This window comes from Odocoileus virginianus, chromosome X (genome assembly GCF_023699985.2).
Source record: "Odocoileus virginianus isolate 20LAN1187 ecotype Illinois chromosome X, Ovbor_1.2, whole genome shotgun sequence".
NCBI classification, from domain to species: domain Eukaryota; kingdom Metazoa; phylum Chordata; class Mammalia; order Artiodactyla; family Cervidae; genus Odocoileus; species Odocoileus virginianus.
Genome location: NC_069708.1, coordinates 28,109,657 through 28,135,990, shown reverse-complemented (window position 1 = coordinate 28,135,990; position 26,334 = coordinate 28,109,657). Strand labels below are relative to the sequence as shown.

Below are 26,334 nucleotides of genomic sequence, written 5' to 3'. Positions count from 1 at the left end.
CTCTAGGACAAGACTCCCTTGAGGAGCCTCTCTCTGGGGCTCACTTTGTCCCTTTGACTCTGAAAATCCTTCTCCTTGCAGAAAAGAAGAAGCACAGGAGTTGCCAAGGAGATTTTGTTTCCTATCTGTGAAACCATTAGCAAATGAAAGAAAAATCAGGGCCCCCCGTTATTCATCTGGCAACACCCAAACTCTTCTGCTGTTGTGAAGACCTCCACAACCTGCTTTTCCAGTCTTTTCAAATGATTTCCCATCATTCGACTTGAACCTTTTACTTCTGTCAAGCCAGTTCCCTCACTGCTCCTCAAGCACATTTAGACTCTTACCTCCATGCTCTGGCTGAGGACTTTCCCCCAATTTGGAATGCCCATTATTCCACCACCCACCCAGATCTTACCATAGCTTTTCTTGCAATTTCTCCAGCTCTTTTTACCTTTAACATACAATTGAAGTCACAGAGATTATGCATTTTACTCATCTAATCACAGTTCAGTTTTGTCTTCCTGACAGTATGCACCCCAAAGTGGGTATATTTTATCCCTCATTGTATATAAACCAGCACAGGGCCTGGCTTACAGTCCTGATAACCATCCTTGCTTCCCATGGAAATTTTCCACAGTGACTGACCTCTGGCCCTTCACACACACCACGAGTGCAGATCCCAAGATATCTGTGTCCAGCTCCTCAAAGGACTAATATAGAAACTAGATAAATCTAGAGATGCAGGCTGGATCCGGTTTAGGCCCTAATGATTTTTGCCACCTGAAATCAAATCCAAGTATACCCTCAGTCCTTTAAACAAGAACCTGGGCTTTTTCTTTTTTTTTTTTTTGCTGGACTCGGGGCTGGCAGTCAACAAAGGGGCCAAGAACACTCAAACCACCCAGGCACAGCACTGACTGTCAATTAGACTGAAACTCTGCCTGCATTAGAGGTCATGCAGACCTTTTTTCAAGTGTGAAGACCAACTATGATCTCTCACTGATGAGTCCCAAATAGGTTTGGAGCTGGGTTTGCTATGGCACCTTTAGTTCTTAGAGGAGAGACAATGTCAACATCCTCCCCAACTAGAAAGCCTCCTAATTTGGAGACACACATACCCTCAGAAGAGGAGGCTCATTTTGGTATATCTGACATGGAGTAATCAAAGGATCATAATAACAAAGACTAAATTGATCTAAAATGGTCACATAACCCAGCCCTTTGCCTTCAGAAAGATGAATACCGTTGCTTCCCTTAGTCACTCATTCAATTTGGCAACTGTTATTAACGACTTACTACATGCCATGATCAACTCCTATCTACAGCAAAGTTTTGCCTTGTGTCTAACTTAGTCTTTCCCCCCATCACTCTCCGAAGAAACGGAGAACAGATCATCAGTTCTGTCCTGATTTAGGAGATGATATATCTCTAGTTTTTTGATGATGATATGTCACACTTGTCATATAGTAGGTGCTCCACAATTATTGAATGTTATGTCGTCAGCTTCCTCCTTTCTAAATTGAAAAAAAAAATTAGTCCTTTGGCACGTTGTTTTTGCTCTTCTCCAGATCCTCTCTAGCTTTTCCACATATGCTGAAAATGTGTTGACCAAGGGAAGACCCATTACTGTTTTCAAAGTCCTAACCAATGTTAGGTAGAGTGGAGAAAATTGAGGACCATGAGAAAGGCCATATGTTACTGGACTACATTCTAGGTCTGTTTCTAACACTGTGACATTGTGTTTTTCTGAGTCCATTTCCTCAGTTATAAAATAAGTGGGTTGGACTACATGATTTTGAGCTTACTCCTAAAAAAACTCAGACTGCAATTACTTCCCAGTGACGCCATACTACATTTTTGTTATTATGTGCTAGTATCCAAGTTAGTTTTGGAAAGAAAGAAGGAAGGGAGGGGGGAAGAAGAGAAAGAATAAGGTGAGAGGAAGGAGGGAAGGAGGAGAAAACCAGTTCTACATTAGGGATTCATCCAACTCAAGACCCACCCTGACACCCTCCTCCCAGTTCTATTTTCTTTTTTTAACTAACCTAGGTCAAGTCAATCATTGCCCATCTCTCTTGTCCCCACATACCGTATTAGTATTTAGTTCTTGGTTTTGGTCTTTTTGCTACCTTGGGTTTGTCCCCTCTGAACGTCATTGTGTTGTGTTGGTTCATCTCCTTCATTCCATCAGGGACACTTTGAAGAATGGTATTCCTGGTTTCTGAGGTGTCAGCAACCCCGCCTAACTGTCACACTTGATGAGCAGACTCTTGGTTTAGTCCTTCAGGTCACTGAGGATAATACGAGATACCATAATGCTAACTCTGTGGAGCCCACTGAATCTGTCCCCCAGGGTTGACAGGGAGCCACTGATCACAGTCCTGGAGAGAAATGCTCCCAGGGCCCCACTAACTTCTCCAATTCTAATTCACAGAACAGGAAACCAGTATCCCTGGAGAGGAGAGGGCCCCTGCTCTGTCAGTCACCCAAGGCCAGGGAGTCCACATATCTGATGCTGCACTGGATTCAGACATGAAAAAGAATTTTCAGCATATTAGAGGGCGGACCTCGTCCCAGCTCCCAGTCGTCCAGGACGAGGGCAGGGTAGTGGCGATGGTGGCAGAGGCAGCAGCGGGTGGTGGCGGCAGTGGCAGCAGAAGCCGTGGCGCAGTGGAGAAGGAAGTGTTATTTTTGCAGTTTCATTAGGAGGCCCGAGGTGCTGAGAGAAGGCTTCAGCCGCAGGAACCCAAGAGTGTTGAAGGGTGAGGGTGGGGGTGGGGACAGCAACCTGATTAAGATATGAGAGGCCTTTGTGCAGGGGGTCAGCAGCCAGCTGCCCAGACTCGTATCAGCTTAAAGGCACAGGATGCAGAGGGAGACTGCAAGTCCTCACCCGCAGAGGTGCCCTGCCAGGAGGTCTGTCAGGGCAAGGCCTGTGCAAGGGAGGCAGTTTGGGAGTGCTAACTGGATTTTTTATTTTTATATCAAGACACTGTGTTTAAAATTTTTACAAAGGACAAACTCCATGGGTTTCCGTTAGTGTTTTAAGAACTTTTCTTTTAAAAAAAAAAGCCAACAACAACAAAAAACACCGTCTTTTTGAAAGAGAAATGACATACACGAAAGAGACTCTAAAGAAAATGGGGCGAATTTCTGATAGCATTACCCCAAGGGCAGAGGTAGGACCCAGCTTTACACCCAGGGCCCCCAATAATGACATGGCCTCCACAAAACCTCCTTCACCAAATCTGGGGTCCCTTGGTCTAGGGAGGCCGATGCTCCTGGGGAACGCAGGTCACCTGTGGTCTCCACAGCCCTCCACAGAGATAGAGGTGACTGGTGAGTTGTCCCCTAGGCCTTCCAACCCCATCCAGCGACAGCCCCTTCCTCCTTCTCCCCCATGGTCTTGCTTGAATCTGTTTCTTTCTTGGGGCTCACGTTCCTCAGTCATTGTGTGAGCAATGGGAGTTCCAAAGCCAGAGAGACCTGGGCCTGGAGCCCCCCCTTCTGGAGCCTCTTTGCACTCATGGGTTGGAGAAACATTTGTTCCAAATTTTTTTTAAAAAAATCAACAAAAACGAGACCCAGAAAAAAGACCAAGTCTAAGGGAGAAAGAGCTACTCTGCTCTTTAAAGCTCCCAAGTCTGGAGTTGGTGGGTGGTGCAGTTCCAAGAGGTGCGGAAGGCGAGCACCAAGGGGTATCCAGCTGGTGCTTCAGGCTCCCTGGGAGTGTCTATGGTCAGGTCTGGGAGCTGGCTTCAGCTGCTGTTCCATGGGTCCTCAGTTTCCCAAGGACTCATGTGTGTCTCCATTTGAAGGACTTGTTCAGGTTTACTTCCTTATTTGTGTTGTTGCACATGCGGGTGCATGTCCATACCTGTCTATGTTTGTGCACGTGGGTCTGCTGTTGGGTGTGGGTGCGTGCGTATACATAGATGTCTGCACGTGACTGTGTGTGTGTGTGTGCGTGTGTGCATGTGTTTTTGTGGATCTGGGAGGGGTAGAACCAGGATATATGCTGTGCTCTGGGCTGGAGCTACTATACCCGGGTGGTGGAGTGTGAGTGGGGCAGCCCAGTACTGTTGAACCCTGCGGCAAAGGTGTTATAGGGGTGCAATGTCTGCAGCCCCACCAGGGAGTTGGGGATCATAGTGATGGTGTTGGGGGTCATGAGTGGAATGTCATCAGGGGAGCGCCGCAGGGTCAGCGTGTAGTCAGGCAGCGTGGTGAGGCGCAGGGTGTCGTGGGGGGGACCCGCCTCACACTCATGGTGTGTGGGACCCAGCTGCAGTGCTGCCAGCTCCTCCTCGGGAGCAGCTCCCAGTTCAGGAGCCCCGGCTCCCCTCTGAGGGCTGGGCTGCCGCAGGGGCTCCTGACGTCGCTTGTCCTTCCGATAGTAGAGAGCAGCAAAGGCCAGGACATTAAGGAACAGGAGGGAGGCCCCCACAGCGATGGTGACGCTTAATTCAGTGGAGTAGTCACGTGGGTTCTCCACCAGGAGTGGCCCTGCATCCTGGTCCCCGTTCCAGGACCCCTGGGCATTCTCGTTGCTGTAGGCAGGGGAGATGGCTGGCCGCTTGGTGCTCCAGGTCTTGCCATTGGGCCTGCGGGTGATGTGGGAGCTGTGGGTGGTATCCGGGGGCGGCACTTTGGTGGTTGTGGACGTGTAGTGGAACATGTCGTGCAGGTTGTATAGGTGGGGCACCAAGTGTTTCCAAAAAGCCACCTTAGTGGCCCGGTAATGATCGCGGACCCTTGGCTTCAGCCCGATGTGAAGGTACAGCTGGTCTCGGGGATTGTATTTGGACCAGGCCACTTCCTCAAAGCGGTTGGCCTTGGTGTGAATGAACTTGGTATCCTGGGGGACCGGCTTGTTTGGATCCCTGAAATACCACATGGAAATCTGGGGTCACCACTCTATTTAATGAGGAAAAGGCCCAGATTCTTCCTTTCATACCCAGCCCTAAACCCCTTCCCCAGTCCAGAATGTCCTACCATTTCCATCTTTTCTGGGGTCCCTCACCCTGTCCATACCCAGACCTTGAACTTCTATTGCCCATGGCATCATGGAAACCATCACATCCTCCCCTGCACCCATCCTCTGAGATCAAGCTATAGGATGCTTCTTCTCACAAGTTACAGAGCATCCATTAATCTTTTCAGCTGCCCAGTTTTTCCAAGAGCCCTTTAAAGGCTTTCTGAATGTACTTTATTCCCACTTCACCCGGCCTCTTACCATCTAAACTCAAACCCCATAGTTATGCCAGTAATTCTCATTCCTGCTTGATCCTAATGCTGACCAAGTTCTGAGCCGCAACAAAAATTTTTAAGGGAAGGAAATGGCATGAAAGACTAGATAAGGGGATGTATGGAGAGGGATGAAGGGGTTACCAGTCAAGATTTGGGGACTGTTTTAGGAAGGGAGATGATGGAAGAGGTTTAGGTAGAGGAGCAGAGGGGAGGGCACACTAGGGTCCCAAAGTAGAAGAACCCCCACCTTCTCCTTACCCAGTCTTGGCAAAGTTGGTCCAGTAGGTCATGACAACAGCACTGAGCATAACATCATTCTTGGAGAAGTTGCAGGGGAAGAGGTCAGTGGGGCCTACCATAGGGACACCGAAAACATAGGGTACTTCATCCCCATGAGCTGCGTCTGACCAAGCAGGCTTCATGAGGCTCTGGCAGTGATGGTAGAAGGCGTAGAAGTAGGTAGGCGAGCCATAGCGGGCATGCAGATCAGCTGTCACCACTGAGGGCTCCACCCACTGGTGGTCAGTGAAGAGTGCCACCAGTGTCTTACGACGGGTCTCAGGATTGTCACGGTCTGCCCAGTCTGTGTACATGAACTTGATGGTCTCCCGCAGGGTGTCCTTACCCTCAGGATAGCCATACAGATTGTCCACAAAGTTGGAGACTGAATAGTCAAAGTCAGTGCCAGAGACACCGTCCTCAGGGTCCACCACCCCTTCCACAAACTTGAGCCCCTCACCCTGGTTGACACCTAGCATGATGTCATAGTTGAGGAACTCGCCCTGTTCCATGAGAATCTCTGGGTCATCAGGAATGACATCACCATCAATCACTGGGCCAAAAGCCACATGGTAGCGGGCTGGCTGGATGTCTTGCTCTACCAGCTCCTTGGCACTCTTTTGCCGAAGACAGTCCACCATGTCGACTGTGTCTAGCACATTACAGCCCACCTTGTCTGCCAGCAGGCTGGTGTACTTCACTGGTTGGTAGTTCACAGCCCAGCTGGACAGAGCAGAACCGCTTTGGATGATGGCCCTCTGGAAAAGCCCTTAGAAAATAGATACCACCAAGTCAGATCATCATGTCACTCATGGCCTAGGCCTTGTCCCTGTGGGACAGATCAAACACCTCTTCATTCCTTTTTTACTGAGGTCGCCCTCTGGGTTGAATGGGCTGTGAAGAAGGAATAACCCTTTTGCTGGAATGATGGGTTAGGACCAGAGGAGGGGTTGTTGGGCTCCTTTCCTGACTGGTCCCCTGCCTGTTTCTTGTCTCCTCATTCTAGGATGATGGTTGGTAACTTGGGGGTTAAGGAAATGCCAGGAAGAATTAACCCCTTGGGTCCCAGACATCAGTTTCCTTAGGCTCCCTCTCTTTATCTCTCCTTTTCTTCCCCTCTTGCTTCCTGCCCAGCTGGGCCCAGCTCTGTGCCAGCACACCACCAGGGAGCTGGCGCTTCCACCACAAAGGGGTCTTTTTCATGAGGGATGAGAAATGCAGGCAGGAGAGAGTTTCACATTCTGGGAGTTTGGGGAAGGATTCCTGAGGGCAAAGGCCCCGTGGTCTGAAGGTCTCCAGGGCATGTGCCCTCCCAAACTGTAGCCTCCACAGGGACTTTCCTTTTCCTGAAGCTACTGATGCCTCAGGTCCAGATTTTCCCCTCGCTAAGAAGGAGCCAGTCCCCCAAACTCAAAACATAGATGATTCTTCCCCTCTATGGAAAAAAGGTATCATTCTTTTTCTGACCTCAATATTCCCAAGTAAGGGAAAATCTGGCCCACAGGAGCACAGTTCTATTCCTTTAAGAGAATGAGTTTATGGGACTTCTCTGGTGCTCCAGTGGTTAAGACTCCGTGTTCCCAATGTAGGGACTACGGGTTTGAGCCCAGTTCAGGGCACTAACATCCTGTATGCCATATGACATGGCCACACACAAAAAAGAGAGAGTGAAAGAGAGTTTAAGGGAGTCTGCATGGGTGAAAAAGAGAGGGAGAGAAATATAGATAACTACATAAGAAAGCCTCATTTTTTGAAAGATTATTCTCCATTAATCAATTACAGAAAGACAGAGAGAATAAATCTTTAAAGCAGTCAGGTTGCCAGGGACACAGGCCCACTATGAGACAGAGAATTAGCACCACACCAAGAAAGGCTTTCTCCTCCCAGGGAAATAGTCCCCAATCAGAGGAGGCACTGTTCCTCTTTCCGGACAGAGGCACCCTCACCACTCGTCACTTCACTCTCCTTGATGGAAAAAAGGAATTCCTGTTCCCGTACCATCACCTAGGAACACATTCTAAGCTGCCTACTTCCTACCTTAGTCTTCACTCATGGAGTCCCTGGAGGGACGGAGGCAGAATTTCTAGGTCAGAAAAGGTGATTTTTCTCCCTCAGAGAGACAGGCCTTCTTCAAAGAGAGAACGCAAGTCTTCCTGTGAGAATATCACTAACTCATAAGGTGAATTTCAGTGAAAAACTGTGTTCTCTCTCATTGTTTTCCTTACTTTAGAGAAGGACACTTATTTTGGGAAGCTCATCTTTGCCTCTCAGAGGCATAAAGGGCTCTTAGAGTCCAGGTGGCGCTAGTGGTAAAGAACCCGCCTGCCAATTCAGGAGATGTAAGAGACACGGGTTCTGTCCCCGAGTCGGGAAGATCCCCTGGAAAAGGGCATGGCAACCCACTCTAGTATTCTTGCATAGAGAATCCCATGGACAGAGGAGCCTGGTGGGCTACAGTCCATAGGTTCACAAAGAGTTGGACATGACTGAAGCAACTTAGCATGTACTCATAGTCCACAGGTGAAGAGAACATTTCCTGCCGAACACAAAAAAGGGTCTGTTCGGCCCCCTTGGAAGGGTCACTGGCAGAGGCTTCCCATCAGGCTAAAAATTAAAGTCTCCCTTAGCTGGGGTCATACAGCTTGGCGGTGGGAGAGATTTGGTCTGGAGTGTGATAAGAACTTGCCATCCCTCAAACAAAGCTCACCCACAGGTTTTTAATGCTGGCTTTGGCCCTGTCTCCCCCATCAAGGGCAGTTCCTGTCTTACACAGACTTGCTCCTCAGAGATGAAGGCCGAGAATGAGTGTTTCTTACACCTAAAAACTAATTTCCACTCTAGAGCTCTACCCGAAGTCACGTGTCCTTCCCACACAGAAAGATTTCCCCTGCCCAAAAAGAGTCAGTGTCCCTTCAGAGAGAGAGAGAGACATCCTACTCCCACACTCCTCAATAAGACTCCCACATCACAAAGAGAACCTTCCTTTCTCAAGATATAAATGGGATTCTCTCCTTCCCTCTCTCACACTGGGAGATATACATCTTCCCCTAAAGAAACACTTCCCATCCACTTCTCCCCAAAGAAGGCTTCCCTGGTAGCTCAGCTGGTAAAGAATCTGTCTGCAATGTGGGAAGATCCCTGGGTTGGGAAGATCCCCTGGAGAAGGGAACGGCTACCCACTCCAATGTTCTGGCCTGGAGAATCCCATGGACTGTATAGTCCATGGGGTCGCAAAGAGTCAGACACAACTTTCACTTTCACTTCCTCCCCAAAGGGACACTGAGCTGGTAGGTGAGGGTTGCTGTTTCCCCTGGGTGCTCTTGGGACATGAAGCTGGGCACCCCGGAGCCTGGAGGGCCTGGGGTCAGGGTCAGCAGCCAGCACTTGGCTAGTTCTTGTGCTGTTCCAAGAGCTACTCACCCTCAGAATGATGCGACAGCGTGAGGAGGCTGACACAGGATGCGCCAATGCCCGAGCCAAAGACGGTGATACGGCGGGGATCACCACCGAAGAAGGCGATATTCTCGCTCACCCAGCGGAGGGCCTGGATTTGGTCAAGAAGCCCATAGTTGCCCTTGGCAGCCTGATCACCAGTGCTCAAGAAACCTGAATTCAATAAAGGGCACAAGGACAGTGAAGGTGGAGGGATGGAGCATTTGGATGACGATGACTGTCAGGGGCATGAGGATGGAGGATGAGCATGCAGCGTAGCTCTTTTCACCCAGTTAGCATTAACCATTGCTCTTTTCTGCAAGGTCCAGCACCATCACTCTAGGAAAGATCAGTTCCCTACCTCCCACTCATTCCCCAGTTTGGAAGGCAGGGTCTCCAGACTGTCTGAAAGGGAAGCCTCCAGTTGGGAGACTTAAACTGCAGGAACTGTAAATGGCCAGTATCCAGCATCCTCTGCCTTGATGTGCTAACTGATACATTACTCTAGCACCTGTCAAGACAGAGTAGAAAGAGCAGGGACCTTGGCTCTACCATTTACTGGCCATGTAGTTTTAGGCAACTTATTGAAAATCCCTGGGTTCTAGTTTCCTCTCCTGTAAAATGGAGATAAAATACTTCAAAGGGTTGTAGCAAGGATAAAATGAGCATAGGCATCTCAAATATGCTCAGCACACTATACATCTATAGCTACTTCTCTTTTCCCTTTGTTCTGTCTCTGGAGGAAGTGAAGATTCCAAGAGACTATAATCCCTAAGCCCTCCTGGCACCCCCTATCCAAGCTTGTCCATTTCCACTTCCTTCCAGGGCCTCAGATGCCCCCTTCTCCTCATTCTCAGGGCAGGTCCTCATTTCCCATCCTCCAAGACCTAATGAATCAGAAGCTCTGGGGGTGGGGCCCAGCAATCTCTATGTTTAACAAGCTCTCCAGGTAATTCTGATGCCTGCTAAAGTTGGAAAACCACTGGGTTAGACCATCTTTTTCGTCTGGTGGAGAAATGGGGAAGTCAGTGCAGCTCATTACCACAGAAACAGGTCTTCCCGCCCACCCACTGGGATTTGCTGCTGAGGAGACATGTCACCATGGAGACTACCTTCCCACCCACCTGCTGGGATTTGCTGCTGTGGAGACTTGTTGCCATGGCGACTACCTTCCCACCCACCTGCTGGCTATCCCACAGAGATGTCCTATATTCCCCCCACCCCACCCTGCTTCCATTTTAGTCTGATCTTGCTGCTTCATTTCATCCTCTTCCCTGGTATTTAGGCTCCTTGAAAGGCTATCATCTCCTGCCCTAGGCTTTTGGAAAGGTTCTTTCCAGGTGGATAGCTGTGGTGCTCTTACACACTGAAAACCTATACCTGGGTCAGTATTTTTTAACTCCACAGTTAAAAGCTCATCCACAGCCCCTGGGATCAACTTTGTGGGAGGCCATGTTTGAGGAGGCTCCCTCAGCTCGCAGAGAGTTCTCCAATGGGCCTGGTAGACCACGGGCAGAAGCTGAATTCAAACAGACTCAAGCGGGCACAAGACCTCATCACTGTCTTTCTTGAGTCCTTCTGAATCTAGCTACTGTGAAAGAGCTCATTTCACCCTCTTCAAGTATGTTATTAATTTACCTTTGGTGCAATTAAGTATGTAAAGTACTTAGTTATTCCTCTCAGGACCTAGTCATAAGCCCTCTTTAGCCCCAGGTTCCCAATGAGGAAATGAGAAGGAATTAGAGAACGCCTGAATGAGGATGAATGGAGGAGCTCTTGTGCCTCTAGACAAGGGAACCAGCTTCTTGTTGGCCCATTCATAAGCTGAAGTTGCTCCTGCAAGTCTTGAAAAGTATGCTGACCAAGATCCAACCTGGCTGTCCAAGCCTTGAGACCCTCTAGCAAAAATCATTGTATTTCTCTTAGCCTGCCTGTCCTCCCTCCTCTCTCCTTCCCCCATTTTCTCTCTGCCTTGTCTCTTATTTAGGCAATAGCAGACTTGGCTTTGGTCTTTGCCAAGGTATCATTCAGTGAAATGTGTCAAATACACCTGTCCTAATCAGCAGGGAGAGCCTGCATTTGGATGTAGTAAAGTAGATTTCTCCAAGATGTACCAATTTCCTGGATTGGGAACAAAGGCCTGAAAGGGCTGAGTGGAGGATTTGAGCATCACTCTCTGCTCCCTCAGGTCCCATGAACCTCAGGATAAGAGGCACTGAAGCTTGTGGATGACTTCATGTCAACCATCCTACTGCAAGCGTCCTGCTTGAAGTGCTCTATCCAACAGGCTCAGGCAGATGATACAGTAAATGTCACTGACCACAAACACAAAAAACCTGGCAGTTTGGAAGAGCAGTCATTTGCTGCTGGTTCCCCAGTAACTAAGTCATCCAGAGAAACCATGTGAGAATGAGGGCTGAGACACCCAACTCCATAAACTGCTAGAGCAAATCTGAGCCAGTCTCCCTGGGCCCGAGTTTATCCTGCAGTACATGGTAAGCTGCTTGTCAACAGAAGACAGGGGAATCTGGTACACTGTATCAAAACCAGATACATATGTCATCCATGGCTTGATGTTTACCAGGTTTTCAGTTTGCCTGAAGGTACCTGAGCAAGGATGTAGGATTCATTTCTGAAATCTGAAAGAAAACTCAGCAAGCCCCTACTTCCTCAGCCCCAGGGATATCCACATCCTATATCCTGCTGGGGTCCCTTTCTTTTGTTGGTCTCAAGCCCAGTGGGGGCTTTTCAAGTTATAGCTACCTCTCTGCCTTGGATGGGATCCATGGGCTCGCCTATGACATCATCTAATAAAATATGTGCATCACCTAAGATGTCTAAAAAAGCGCCTTGGAGGGAACCGTCTGTTTGGGCTCAGGGCTTGGAGAAGCTGATTGGAAGGAGAGTGAATGAATGCATATAATTAAGGTCCAAAACTGGTCACATGTTTTGGGAAACAAAACAACAAAGCCTTAGCTATACAGCAAAATCCCCAAGAAACAGGGACAAACCCATGTTCTATATCTAGCGCCAAGAGAAAAAAACATCTCCTATGTATCCAGGGTCCAATCAGTGGCTTATTGATTACATCTGTGTTCCAGAGCAGGCACTGAAGGGCACACAAGAGGTAGTGGGAAACTTCTGGCCAAATCTTACTTTATGGCTCTTTCTGAGGTTTGGGTAGTATTATTTTGATCATTAACTATTTAAGTCCAAAGAATACAAATGTTTATTTTTTTAAAATAAACATTTTAAAAAATGTGCTTTTTTTTAAAACCCAAGATGTGCTGTTCTGGTTATGCAAACGAGAGGAGGTTGTAAGGTGGTGGTCGGGGTCTTAACCTGAACTTCGTGGATGAGTTTCAGTGGGATCCATGAAATAATTTCTATAAGTTTGTGTGTGTTTGTGTGTGTGTGTATGCACGCAAGCATTTTCTGGGGTAAGAAGGCCATCATTTCTATCACAATTTCAAAGGGGTCCAAGACTCCCCAAAAGGTTAAAAACTTCTGATATACAAGCTTAAGGATTAGAGCAACTGGAGGGTTGTGAAGTAATCATCAAACCAGGATATCACAGGGAGCTTGCAGCCCACAGCTCCCAAGTGACACTTCAAATCCTGAGTCTCTCCTCTGCCTCCTTTCTCTGTGTCACTCTCATCCTCTTTTCTCTTTACCATCCTTTCCTTCCCTTTCTTACTTTTCTCCCCTCATTTCCCCAGTTCTCCACTCTCTCTTTGCCTTCATCCCAGCTGGTCAGATAATTTGGAACTGAAGCATATTCTTAGTATTCTCTGTGCTTTCCATTGGTCCTTAGAGAATGGAGCTTTGTGTTGATCATTTTTAAAAAGCAGCTGAGTCGAACATTTTCTATCACTCTAATTTAGAAAATAAAGTAACAAAATTACTTCTGGCCTTCAACAACCATGCATGTGTGCCTGCATATCTGTGTGTGATTACATTTGTATATTCATTACTCTTCAGGCACTGGGCAGCCCAAGTGTGTGGGTTTACAGCCACCTGCATGGTACCATTTTTACTGTCAAAAGACTCCAATCCTCTTTCTCAATGGGACAGAACAGCTTATGAGAGCCTTGCCATGATGTCAGGGGCAACTCCGAGAGCCACAGGAGCAGTGGCAGAACTATGAAACCTGAAGCCCACTAGACTGTGGAGAGATCAGGGAGATGCCCCACATACGTCACATCTAGTATCTGGATCTGCTGAAGGGGACACAGGCTCCACTTTTTTCAGGGAATATCATTTCTCCAGCCTGAACCCCCAAAAGATGTCTTGCTATCCCACGTAGTATTAAGGGGAAGTCAACAGGAGGTGGCTTTTCTGTGTATGGAACTGCACCCACAAGTGAAATGCAGCTCTGGGGCCTCTGAGGTTCGAACAGGCAAAGCTACATATTCACAAGTATATGAAAATAAGGTCCCATCAGCCAACCAGCCCTGAAGAAGCCAGGCCTACTTGTTGGTTCAGCACCCAGGCCTGCAGACCTGACAAAGAGCCCTGACCCCCACTGGGACTCTGAGGACGCCAGCCTTCCAGGCAGGAAGTTGGCTTCTTTGTGCCACTCCAAGGGTATGAGGCTGCATGCACCCTCAGAGGCCTGTGTGCTTGATTGCCCTCTCTGAGGCACTTGTTTACCTCAAGACCTTGGCCACAGTCAGGCATTAACAGTTATCAAGGAAGGCACAGGGCAGAGGGGCACCCCAAATCTCCAAAATAAGCACGTGGGTGACAAAGTATGTGTGGGAAGGGGATAAGGGTGTGTATGAGGAGGTATTTGAGAAGTAAGTGTGCATGTGTGGGAGCACAATGGTGTAAGGGATAGGAGTATATGGAGATATGTGTAGAGAGAGTAGAAGAAATGTGTAGTGTATGTATATGGGGTATGTAAGTGTGGGGTGTGCCTGAGTGTGTATGCATGTATGGATATGGATGACCAGGTGTGGGTATATGGATGCATGTATATTTGTGGGGTAGGAATATGTATACATATATGTATTGGACATATATATGCTAGATGTGTATAGGAAGAGTATGTGTGCATATATACGTGTGTATGTGTGGGTATGTGCATGGGGGTCTGTGGATTTGTGTATAAGGGGGGATGTATAAGGGGGGGACATATATTACATGTAGAGCATGGGATGTGTATGTACATGTGGAAGCAGGGATATGAGGGATATATGTAGTATTTGTGTACTTTGGGGTGGGGAGGTGTGGACTTGCAGGTATGGCTCCTATATGTGTAGGGAGGGGAACACTGGTTCCTTATGTAGGGAAGCTGAGGGACATACGCGTGTGTGTGGATGTTAGAGGAGAGTGGATACAGAAGTGGGGTGTGTAGGGGGGACATAGATCTGTGTATGTATAGAAGATTCCCCCAACCACTCCATATACACTCCACACATATAGTCTCCCCTACACACATATCCAGATACCCCACACCTCTCTACACTCCTTACTCATACACATCTTATCTATACCCCACATCTACACAGATTTCTCTCACCTCCCATGTATACACACACACAAACACATATACACACACAGACTTTCCCTTCACATCGCTATATCTACATCTGTGCCCTTATACATATGCATGGGGTTTGGGTGTGGCTATGGACCCAGGGTGTGGGTCTTTGTGTAGAGTGCATTATGGGGATAGAGGGAAGCGTGAAGTGGGCACATGTGGTGTATATGGGCATAGATGTAGATACAGTGATGTGGAGAGAACCTGTGTGTGTGTGTGTACGCATGGAAGGTGAGAAAAATCTGTGTAGATGTGGGGTATGGATATGGAGTACAGAGAGGTATGCGGGTATCTGGATATGTGCGCTGGGAAAAATATATGTGTGGAGTGTATATGGAGTGGTGGAAGAATGTGCATATATGTGAGGGGGTCTGTAGATGTAGGGGTGTGTGTGTATGTTTGTGGAAGTGAGAAATAGTTGGACACATGGGGATGGATGTGGGCCGTGTGGACATGTGGACATGTGAGGGTATATGGGTGTGCAGATGTGTGATTGACTAAAAGGAATATCTATGTATGTATAGGGTGTTTAGGGATGTGAGGGTGGGAGAGTAGGGATAAGGACAGGACACCAGAAAATAAATTGATTTTACAAAACTCAGCCATGCAAAAATCTGGAAGCAGAGACCTAGCCTGAGGCCTAAGAGAAGGTGTGAAGTTTGAACTGAATTTCGAATGGCATCTCAACATCCCTAGGAAAGGACCTAGGGATGTGCATAAGCTCCGAGCAGTTGGGTAAGACCATGGATAACAACCTTGTGACCACTGTCATTAGCACCAGCTAGAGAACCCAGGGGCTTGTTCTCAACTCCTCAGCCTTCAATCCTTCCTCCTTGAGAGCTCAGGCTTCCTTCTAGGTATCCAACAGAGAACCATACCTAGCACTCCAACCCGATAGTTGAGGGTGATGACGATGACGTTGCCATAACTGGCCAGGACACTGCCGTCAATCATGTTGCCTGTCCCTTCCATGTAAGAGCCTCCATGGATGTAGACCATGACAGGCTTAGCGCCACTGTCCCGGATGTCTGCAAGGAGAAGGGTTGAGATACAGGCTGGGTAGGCTGCCCTTCCTCCCCCACCCCCGCCAGCCCTGGGGTGGGGTGCGGGCAGCAAAGCTATCCCAGGTTCCAGGACACCACTGCCATCTCTGAGGGCAGGACTCAGGGGGCTGTTCAGCCCAGAGCTTGGGCCATCGGCCAGAGAAAGTCAGATTCTGGTGATGTTTTTAAAGACTGGTTTCAAGTGCCTCCCAGCTGAAGGCAGCCAGGTGTGCCTGATACAGTGAGTTTTACAGAGGCTGTGGCTGAGCCCTGGGGGATGGGGCAGGAGGAAGAGAAAGGGCTGGTCCCTTAGCTGGATCAGTGAGTCCCTGCCCTGGGCACCCAGGAGTCCTGGGACCTGACATGGCTTTAGAGAACAGGTGCTGGGGAGCCCTGAAACCCCCAAGGCTAGACCAGTTACATGGAAATACGGCCATTGGCAGCAGCTGGCCCCCCAGTGCAGACAGAGACAAGAGGTGTGGGGATAAGGGGTGGCACAGGAAGAGAACAAGGGAAAATGTGGGGACAGGGGAGAGAATGGCAGAGATGGGGTTGGGGGGGACCTTACTGACATGGTTTCTCAACCATGTGCTCATTCACCCCGTTCTCCCTGGACATCAGGCAGACTTAGCTGCAAACACTGAGGATGGGGAAGAGGTGGGGGCAGAACTAAGAATGAGAAAGCCCACCCCCAGTCAGTTCTGAGATGAAGATGGAGCCTCCATAGAGGCCACTCAGCAAGGGATTTTTAAGCGGTTGCTCCCAAGCCGTGACCATCCCAAGCGGGGACAGGGCTGATCGCCTACACCGGCAGCACACCCCCCACCCCCGGCCTGGGAGCTAGGCTGCACCCCGCTGCCCCAGCACACCCTACCAGCCACCAGTGGGCCCCCTTGAGCTGTGTGGCCCCCAGGGGTGGGGGCCGGGGCATGGAGGTAGAAGGGAATGCTCTCTGCTGCCGCAAACACAACCTGTTTTCCTGAGGAGGAAGGAAGACTGGTTCAACCATCACCCAAGGATCTTATGCCATCCACTGCCTGGTCTGTGGTGTACTGGCCTCAGCCTGGTGTTTCAGCCTGGTCCTCGTGGCCATCCTGAACCTAATACAGCCCCTGACCCCTGGCCATCTCTCTCTTTCTGTGCCAAGGCCAAGGAGGTTCTAGGTGGCGCTGTTCCCCAGCCCCTGCGGTCATCACTGCCTCACTCCTCACTTCCCTCTCCCAGGAGCCAACCTCCCCACAAAAACACAGGGGCTCCTGCCATTCAGGTTCCTCTGCGCCTCTCCTCACCCCCCACCCTCCTCAGTCCTGCTTTCTCTCCACTCTCCCTGCTGCTCAGTCGGGGCAGGTGCCCAGGAACCACAGAAGATGGGGAAGGAAGCTGTCTCCGGGCACTGGGGGACCCCATGGCTCTGCTCGTGGTTCCCTGCTCCCGCCAGCCGTGTCCGTCACCCTGAAACTCCCAGTGGCTGACCAGGCCAAAGATGGATGAACAGCCCAACGGCCTTGTACAGGAACAGAAACACACCAACGGACAGACAGACAGACAGACGGGGCTTCTCCCCATTGAGAGGGGGAGGGGCTCTGTGCCATGCACCAGCCGCCACGCCCTGCAGCCCCCAAATACCTTCATCTTCATCCCCGTCATTATCCGCTAAGTCCTCGCCCTGTTTCTTAGCGCCGGATCCTGGGGACCAGACACGGGGAGACACAACAGCACAGAACAGAGAACAAAACAGAGAGAGAATTCAAAAACAGCATGACTGCAGTGTGGCCCAGCAAGCCAGCTCTGGGCCTGGGCCCAGGACAGGCAGGAGGGATGGCAAGAACTGAGGGAATGGGTGGGCTGAGGCCCAGACCTTCATCAGGATGATGGTGTTGCAGGCCCCTGCTGTGCTGGCCTCACTGCACCTCCCTACCTGCCTCTCTGTCCCCAAAAGCCTGTCTCAGCCAACCACCTTCCCAGTTAGGAAGGAGGCAGCAGCAGGTGGGCCAGGGCATGGAGCTGGAGACCATCTCAGGGGAAGGCCTTCTCCCAGGTGGAAGGGGCTGTGCATGCGTACACAGGCCAGCTGAGCTGGAGCGTGGGGGCAGGCGCCAAGGGTGAGAGGCGGCATCACCACCGTGTAGCTACAGACATGAGCTGTCAGGGCAGAGACAGGGACCCTAGCCCTAAGCTATTTGGGTCCAGTGGGCAGGCTCAAGCTGGGTCTCAACTGATTCTGATTCCCACAGGAGAAACTGGGAGATGAAGCTTTCCCTCTGCTCTTTCTCGCTGGGACCTGCTCTGGGTAATGGCAAATGGGGTTCCTGCCCACAGGAACCAGGCCTGAGAGCAGCAAGCATTGCTCTGAGATCGAAAGAGAGCCAGAGAGGGAGGGAGGGAAGAAAAGGAAGGGGACAAGGAGAAAGGGACATGAGAGAGAGGAAGAGAGAGAGGGAGAGAGAGAGAAACAGAGATGGGAATGATGGTAGCAGTTCCTACCATGTACCGAATGGTTACCATGTGCCAGACACTCTACTTCTGCCATATTGTTTGATCCTTACACCCCAGTGAGGGAGGGACTATCTTTATTCCTGTTTCACTGATGGGGAAACTGAGGATCAGAGAAGCAAAGTGACTTGCTTAAGATCACACAGCTAGGAAGTGCTAGAGGTGAGATCCAAACCCAGGTCTGCTTGATTCCAAAGCCCATGGTCTTTCCACTGCACCATGCCACCTTTCTGGGATAGGGAAAGGGAAGGGAAAAAATAAGTCAGGAAAAGAGGTGGAGCATGGGGAAGGGGGAAGGGAGGGAATAAGAGAAAAGAAGAAACTAGAGGAGAGAAGTTTAGGACCTGGCTGAGCTGGCACCAACTCTCCTTCCCATTCTAAGACAAGAAGTTCATCTTGAAAATGGCTTTGAGAAAGAAGACCCACCGCCCAGGTGCTGATCAGTGTGTGGAAACAGAGGTCATTCTATGGTACCCCAGGGCTTATCCTCTTGTCTAAGACATCAGATACGCTTGGCCCGGAGGCAGCAAATAGCTTTCTTTCTCAGCTGGTCTGGGTTCCCTTATAGCTATTAATCAAAACAGGAGCCGCCTTCAAATTATAAAATAACTTTTCAACTAGGGCAAGAGCCCAGCCTGAGGGGCAGAAACTGCCTCTGGCTTTCTGAACTTCCAGTGATGCCTACCGCCTTAACACCTGACGACAGCACTGCCCTCAGAAACCCTGTGGGGCCTGGGGCATCATCACCCACGCAGCAGAAAGCCCCACCCCATCCTCAAACAGCAAGGAATCACTCATCCTTAAACATGAATTCCCTCCAATTTGATGGAGATGGAGGTGGGGGGACAGGGCACACCTTCCCCAGGAATTTCTTCACTTACTCTGGACCCTGACTTAAAAGATGTGTCCCTTTTGTCCCCTTCTGGGAATGTCCCTGGCTTGCTGCACTATCCCAGCCTCCTTTGTACAGATGCTTTGCTCCCTCTGCATAACACTCACTGAGCAACTCCTCACTGCCATGCCTGTCCCCGGCCCTCCAGGGACCAACTAGACCACCATCCCCCAGTCTGGTACTGTGCTGCTGCAGGTGCCCAACCAGCCCTGCCTGCCCTGAACACACCACTCCGATAACCATCTTTGGGGACAGGTCTCCCCCAAGAGGCAGGCTTTTATAATCTGTTCCAAATGGCCAACAGGCCCTGGATAGGGAACTAATTTGAGCAGCTAAATGACCAGATGCCCTCTCCCATGTTGTCTGGAACCCACTTCCCAGCTTGGCCTGTGGGGCTTCACTAAACCAGCTGAGTTTCAACACTAGCCTATGAGCTTCTTCAGGGTAGCGATCGAATCTTTAGTTATTTCTAAATCTTTCCTCTACCTCGTATCCCTCCACATCCCAACAGCACCTAGCACATGGCCTTGCCCATAGTCAACAATCACGATTGGTAAATGTTTGAACTTGACTGGTGCTTCCAGGTCTGGACTCTCAGGACTGGATTGGACTGCCCTAGCCTCTTACTGGTGCTCTGGGGGACCAACTGCTCCTAGGAAATGGTTAATGTCATCGCCTCCCCCTCCATCCCCACACCCAAGTAAGCAAGTAACTACTAGAAGCAGGTTTAACAGACCCTCTTCATGAATTCCTTTACAGGTTAAAGGAATGTTAAGATTGGAATAGTCCCCTACTCCCTTCAGATGCAGAAACGGAGGTTCTCAAAGGAAAAGACTTGTCTAAGGCTTCACTGTGAGTTAGCAGCTGATATGGGACCCAGGCTTGTGGCTCCCAGACCCATACTCTTTACGCAGCACCACCATCTCCTATCTTCATTCATGCAAAAGCGTGTTTACTGATTGCCTTCTGAGCTCGAAGCCCTGAGCTGGGTGTGGGGAGGTGGTGGAAAGCTTATCTCTGGGGCAGGGGACCTCCCTCAGAGCTTCAGTGTGCATCAAAAGCACAACACATACATTTCTGGGCTCTTCTCCCAAGAGATTCTTACTTGGTAGGGAATATCCAGTCCCTGATGACCGCACCTGGGGGAACCCTGCCCTATGATTTCAAAGGAAAACAAACTCCAAGCTTGCCAAAGGGTTGTAGGGACCAGGCTGTGATTTTCCACCTGTTCCTTAGTCTGTTACTGCTTCCAATTTGATTCACCCCATCTGTATTTCACCATTTGTTTCAGAGTCGGGGAGGTGGGAATGACCAGATGGGAGTTGCCTCGCATGCTACAGTGGAAAGAACACTTCCCTGAGGGTCAAGAGACCCAGGTTTTGGTCCAGGCCCTGCCACAGACCAGGGAAGGGGCCTTGAGCAGCAGCAAGTCACTCCCCTGGGCCTGTTTCCACATCTGTAAAATTGAGAAACCAACCCGTGCTTTATAAGCTTCCAGAGAAGGGAGGGGGGTGGCTTTTCTGAGGTAAGTATGCAAATGCTTTGCAGAAAACATAAAGTGGTATTGGAATAGGAAGAGTTATTATACAGGTGGTGGGGGGACAAATTCCTCCTGGCAAGAGTGCCAACTTGAAATTTGAGATCTTGTGCCTCCTTTAGAGTCCACAGTTCCCAGAGACCTCCCAAGGTCTGCCACCAGTCCAGCCAGGGGCACTCAGCTATGCCCTGGCCAGAGGCGGTAGACAAGGTGGCAGGGTTACTACGCCTGGATACAGTTTGGTCTAAGCTCCAGGGCTGGAGAGTTGAATCTCAACTTTCAACCTGGGAAAGAGCACAGAAGGATGAGCTGGCAGCTCCCTCACCAGGAAAATGGCAGAGCCTCTGGCTCCATTTTGGCGGCTTAGAGTTTCTCCTGGGGTGACCTGGAGGAAAGCACTGGCTCTGTCTTCAGCACACATTTTAGGGTGGAATTGGGGGCCAGGAAGATTGAAAGAAACGGGGTTTTGCTGCTTCTGCTCTGAACCTGCCTTAGGCCACCAGAGCCTCCCTGAGGGGAGCCGGGGCCCTTGGATGAGGTGGAACTTATGCCTGCTCACTGACCGCCCCCTGAGCCTGGGCTACTTGAAGGAAGGCTGGGTCCTCAGGGGCAAGGGCAGGTGGGCAGGCAGCCCTCCCTCTCTCTCTCTCTCCCTCCCCGCCGGCTGGCTACCTACCTCCTTTCCTACAAATTTTCTTGTTGGGCTTTCGGGCGCATTCCTTGGAAATCCGCTTTACTGTAAAATGAATAAAAAACTAAAAAATAACAGGAGGCCTCTGCCCAGGGGCATGCACCCCCCCACCCCCCCAGGCCCCAAGAGCTGCTCTGCAGGCGGCACATGGCAGAGAGCCTGTCCCACCATCTCCTTGTTTCTCTCACTTACCTTAGTGTGACCCCCGCGGGAGGAGGCATCAGCTAGTGAAAGAGGAGGCACCTAAGCACTGCCCACCAGGCTTGCCCCCTTTCCCCCCACACACACCCAGCTCCCTTGGCCACACACACCTACCACCTCTCAGAGCAGGCGGAATGGCAACAGGGGGGCCCGGTGGAGCCAGCATCCTCCCGCGGGGAAGCTGCCAGCAGTGACCCATACTCCCCCAGGGAACCCCCATCCAGCATCTGGCCCTAGACCTGTCAAAGCTCTCAGGCCTGGCCAGGCCCATCCTGTGGTAACAGTGTCACTCACACATGGGAGCTCAGACAATGCTGGGAGAGGAAAGAACAGGGAGGAGGAAGAGGAAGGCCAAGCCAAGTGATGGTTAAAAGCCTTTTCACAGACAGACAGATGCATGCTTCAGGGCACACGACCACATGCCAGCCACAAACACGGTGGGGTGGGTGGGAAGCAGGGAGGGCATAGCGCCTGGCCGCACTCACCATCCTCCGTGGGCACATAGACGTTCAGGTAGAGGCAATCCTCGTTAGGCTCCTGGATGTAAGTAGCGACGATATCCAAGTTGGCGGTGAACCAGACAGGAAGCATGACTTCGGGCACAGCTGTGTGGATGTTCTGGGGGCACACTGGGGGAAACTGTGTGGCGTTCCGGATGCCCGACCAGGATGGGGGTGGTTCAGGGGGCAGGAAACGTTTCTCGCCGATCGGGGGAGCTGCGTAGGGCACCCCAAGGTACTGGTCCACAGGCCCCAGGATCTCACTGGGCAATGGTACCCGGGCACCCCTTAGCTTCCCAAAGTGAGTGTTGACTGTGGGTGCTGGGGCCTGGGTACTGGCCCTCAGCACCAAGCTCAGGAACCACAGGGTGAGGCACAGGCTTCGGCCAACTGTGGGCTTGGGGCTCAGGGACAGCGAGGGTGGGCCAAGCCACAGCCACATGTTCCGGGCCGGGGGACTGGCAGGAGAGGCAGACTCCAGGGTCACAGCATCAGCCCAACAGGCAGCCCCTTCATGGCCACACTGACTTGAACCTCAAAACTGAACTCTCGAGGGACACCTACAGGTGCCCGGCAACGTACAGAGCAGGTCGTCCGAGCACCACAGCTTCAGAAAGGGGACTCCCTCAGGGCCAGACAGGCCTGTGGAAAGAGGGAAGTATGCGTCATCCAAGATGGTTGGGAGGACCGTGGAGTGGGTCTTTGGGGCCCTACTGTGCTCGGGCTGTTCTACAGTTAAGAAAGGTTTCTTCACACCTGGGATTCCAAGGACCCTCACATTGCCATTCAGAGCCATTCACTACACCCGGGGAAGTGGTTGGAAAAGCCAAGGGGATGGAGAGATTGACAGTTGTTGCCACTGTAAGTTGCCAGCCCCCAACTTCAACTTCTCAGCCAATGGAGTTCATTGGGGTCAGCTGGAGCCAGAGTAGCATGTGGGGGAACAGGAAGTGGAGCTCAAGTTCCTGGGTACTCTTCCTGGACACTGAGCTTCTAGCCTCCAAGACCCATAACCCCCATAGGGTCCTCCATGTCAGGAGAGGGTAGGATTGTGCACCTCACTCCAGGACTAAGGCAGAATAAGGGAATGTGCATCACGTAAGCAAAGGGGCCTCCAGAGAGACCCCCTCTCTCTCTGGCAGGGCAGGGGGCAGGACAGACATTCAAGAGAGTCCCCAGGCCCTCCTGTACATTTCTCCACAGCCCTCACTGCTTCCAAATACTTAAGCATCAGTCCTTTCTGGCAGTTATCTCTAATTCACACGGGGTGCCAGAAACTGAGGCAGAAAGCAGTCTGCCTAGCACCCTAGGCATTGTTGATGCTCAGCCAGTGTAAAATAAACAATGGAGGGCGGGGGACACACACTCAGAGACTCACAGAAATAAACTCACAAAGACTCAAGAGGGAGTGAGAGAGAGAAAGCTGGGATCACAGACACTGTGATATTCACTCAGAGACATATATTTCAAACCCACAGAGACCCCCTCATATAGTCCCACCTTCTGAGACAGACAGCTTCACAGAGCCAGAAATTCACAGAGAGATACATTCAGAGACACACAGAGACTCACAGAAACCTAATCACACATACCACATAGGTAAATATCCAGAGACAGAGGCAGCATAATGGTGACACATAGGTGGAGACAGAAGCAGAAATAGCAACACACTCGAGGCACACAGGCCTTCTGATACAACAGCTGTACAGTCAACACACAGACACAGGCACACACAGACACTCCCTCATGGACACACACACACACACACAATTGAGTTTCCCCCTATTTCTCCCGCCTTCCAAGATTGTAGGCCTGCTCCTTTAAGAACTGGCTGAAGGGGTGGGGGAGGGAGAATGGGAACGCCCGGCCACCGAGAGAGGGGAATGGGAGCGTGTGAGAGAGAGAGAGAGAAAGAAAGAGAAGAGAGAGGGAGAAAGGAAAAGAGAGAGAAGAGGGAGGGAAAGAGAAAAAGGAGGAGGGAGGGTGGGCAAAGAGACTAAAGGGGGGGCTCAGAGGAAATGGGGATAAAAGTATGGGTGGTTAGATCCCAGACACTGCCCAGAATGCACCCGGGTGGGGGGAGGAGGGGAAAGGGTAGGAGTAGGGAGGTGGGGCAGGAGGGAGTGGGTGTGCGTGTGTGTATGGTGGGGGGGGGCTAGTCCGCAGCTGAGTTCACACAATCCCCCCATTCACCGTCTCCATGGCAACTCTGGGGCACAGACCGCTCATTCACACGGCTTCCCCGCCAGCAACCCCCCCCCCACAATTAACCCCCTCAGTGCCGCCCCTCCCCGCAAATTCCATTAACCCTTTTGAGATGCCTCCCTCTCCAGTAACCCTTGAGCACCAAATGCTGTTCTCCTACGAGTCAATTTCCTGCAGCCCTTCCCCCGTGAACACCTAGACAAATCAACCGACCCCCAAACGCCCTCTGTACCCTAGGACCCACTGTGAGTCCCCAAGGCCAAGATCTCCATCCTGGTCCAACTTGCAATTTGGGAGAAGACAAGGGGAGGCGGCAAAGCCGGGGCTCAGAAAGCATCTGGGGGTACTCTGGGCTGGAGCAGTATTGGGCGGGGGGCATTGTGCAGGGATGGACTGGTGTCGAGAACTGCAGTATTGGGGGCTTTGCGGGTTCTGAATGGTATTGGGGGATGGAGCTGCATTGGAATGGGGGAGGATAGGATAAAGGCCTCCGTTGGGGGGGGGCTGCAGAGAGTGGGGGAGGGAGTCTGGCTGTGAGATGCTATGGTGGAAGAAGGATGGGGCTGCACTGCGGGGGAGGGGGGACTGGCAATGTGCAAAACAGAAACGGGGCAGGGGGCCCTCAGGAGGGGTATTTTGATGAGCATGCAGGCCGGGCAGTGGAAATAGAGGGACATGGGCGGGAGGATGATAAGGATGCGGGATTCAGGGAGGAAGGAGGTGGGGGGGAAATGCGGGGGAGGATTGGGGGGGTCAGGGGTGCCGATGGAGAACATAGGGTTGAGGATGGGGTGCACTGGCTGGGAAGTGGAGCACCCCAGGATTGGGAAGGGATAGGATCGGGGCAAGGTATGGGCAGCTAGAGGATGAGAGACCGGGGCAGGCGGCCTCACCTGTTCCCCGGGCTGTTGCGAGCGACTGAACCGGGCCACGGACCACCCATATCGCTTCCAGGCCAAGGGCTCCGCACCCGAATCCCCGAGATCTGCTCTCCGGCAGCCTGGCTGCTGTGCCCGCGCACCGAGGGGGCGCGCTGCGCGTGCCCGGACAAGGGGGGGCGCGGTCCCTGCCATTAACTCTTTTTGTGCCAGAGATGGCTCAAGTCCTGGGGCATGGCCCAATTCCTCCCAGGCTCAAGCACTCTCCCCATCCTCTCTCTCACACATCCGTCAAATCACAGACAGATGATCTTCCAGGGCAGCTAGTTCAAACTTGACCTTCAAAGCTTGAGACCTCAAAACAAAGGGAGAAACTGAGGCACTGCCTGCAGGAGTCTTCAGTCACACTCCATGAAGACCAGCCTCCAGCCCATTTGGTATCCTTCACCTCTCCTCAGCACCAACACCACTCAAGCACTAACAATAGGTGTGTATGTGTGGGGTGCACTTTGCCCTCATCCTGTCACTCTCAAAAAGATCAGTGTTGTTCCTTTCTGTTGGGGTCTGTCAGACTCCGGCTGTCAGCATGCCAGTTGTCCAACCATGTCAGTCTCTCCTACTCCAGACCCGGCTGTCTCAGTGTCTTGTGTTCTGTGTGTAGGGCACCTGTCCAGTTCCATTAGGCCCCCATCCGAAGCCCCTCTGAGTGTCCCTTATCCCAGCCAAGCCTCTACCCATATAGTTCCTCAGAATGTTTTTGTCAGGATAACACAGGGCAGAAGAAAGCTTCAGTCAGTTATGTTCAACTTTATCCTGTTGGACAGTTCCTCTCCTTGTGCATACTACTCTTAAATTTAGTAAGTCCCATCTGAGCAAGGGCTTCATGGACCTCAGAAGGACTTTTTTCTGTAACTTGGGTATTGACTGGTGCTCCTGGTTTTACCAGCACACCTGACATTTCCCAGTGCTAGAGTGCAACCATGGCCTGGATGGTATCCTGAAGTCCGATCGTCCAATCCACCCACGTATGAGGTTGGGACTGGCCTCTTCCAGCCCCACCAGTAAACCAGTTTCTGACAGTAAACCAGTTTCCTCTCATGGATAGTCTTAGATCTTGAGCCCCAAACCTGAAGGCAAGGGCGCTGAAAATGGCCCTGCCAGTTCCAAATATGACTCTGGAGCAACATTTTTGAGTTTTCTCTACTATTAAGATGGGAGTGAGGAGGTCACTCTGGGTAACTGTGAAGATGGGTCGTGTGAAAGCAAGCAGTTCCAGTAACAGAGCAGAGAGAGAAAAGGGTGCTTCCTTTCACTGGTTTCTTTTCCTCCTGGAACCATTCTGTCCTTCCCCCACCTATGTGATGGCAACACTTACCAATGGAGGATAATGTTTTGTCCCAGAAATG

At 51.0% G+C, this 26,334-nt stretch overlaps 1 protein-coding gene across 3 annotated transcripts; it reads right to left on the bottom strand.

Moving 5' to 3' along the window:
- Positions 1-3,062: 3,062 nt before the first annotated feature.
- On the bottom strand, positions 3,063-25,086 carry NLGN3 (neuroligin 3). Of its 3 annotated transcripts, XM_020882981.2 has the most exons (8): positions 24,944-25,086; positions 21,831-22,487; positions 21,130-21,189; positions 17,158-17,217; positions 15,367-15,516; positions 8,932-9,117; positions 5,491-6,280; positions 3,063-4,865 (listed from the first exon to the last, which is right to left on the bottom strand). In XM_020882981.2, exons 2-8 carry the CDS (start codon positions 22,285-22,287, stop codon positions 4,022-4,024), a joined length of 2,547 nt encoding a protein of 848 aa, XP_020738640.1. In that variant the 5' UTR covers positions 22,288-22,487; positions 24,944-25,086; the 3' UTR covers positions 3,063-4,021. The 3 variants fall into 3 exon arrangements, with proteins under 3 accessions (XP_020738640.1, XP_020738641.1, XP_020738643.1); XM_020882982.2 differs by lacking the exon at positions 21,130-21,189; XM_020882984.2 differs by lacking the exons at positions 17,158-17,217; positions 21,130-21,189.
- Between the last annotated feature and the right edge of the window lie 1,248 nt (positions 25,087-26,334).

Bases quoted from the DNA above. Each gene is read 5' to 3' on its own strand.
- NLGN3 (XM_020882981.2), bottom strand. From the start codon at position 22,287: ATGTGGCTGTGGCTTGGCCCACCCTCGCTGTCCCTGAGCCCCAAGCCC. The intron at 9,118-15,366 runs GTATGGTTCTCT...TATTGAATTCAG, and splicing joins CTATCGGGTTGGAGTGCTAG to GTTTCTTGAGCACTGGTGAT. The intron at 6,281-8,931 runs GTGAGTAGCTCT...CTATTTTCTAAG, and splicing joins GCTGTCGCATCATTCTGAGG to GGCTTTTCCAGAGGGCCATC.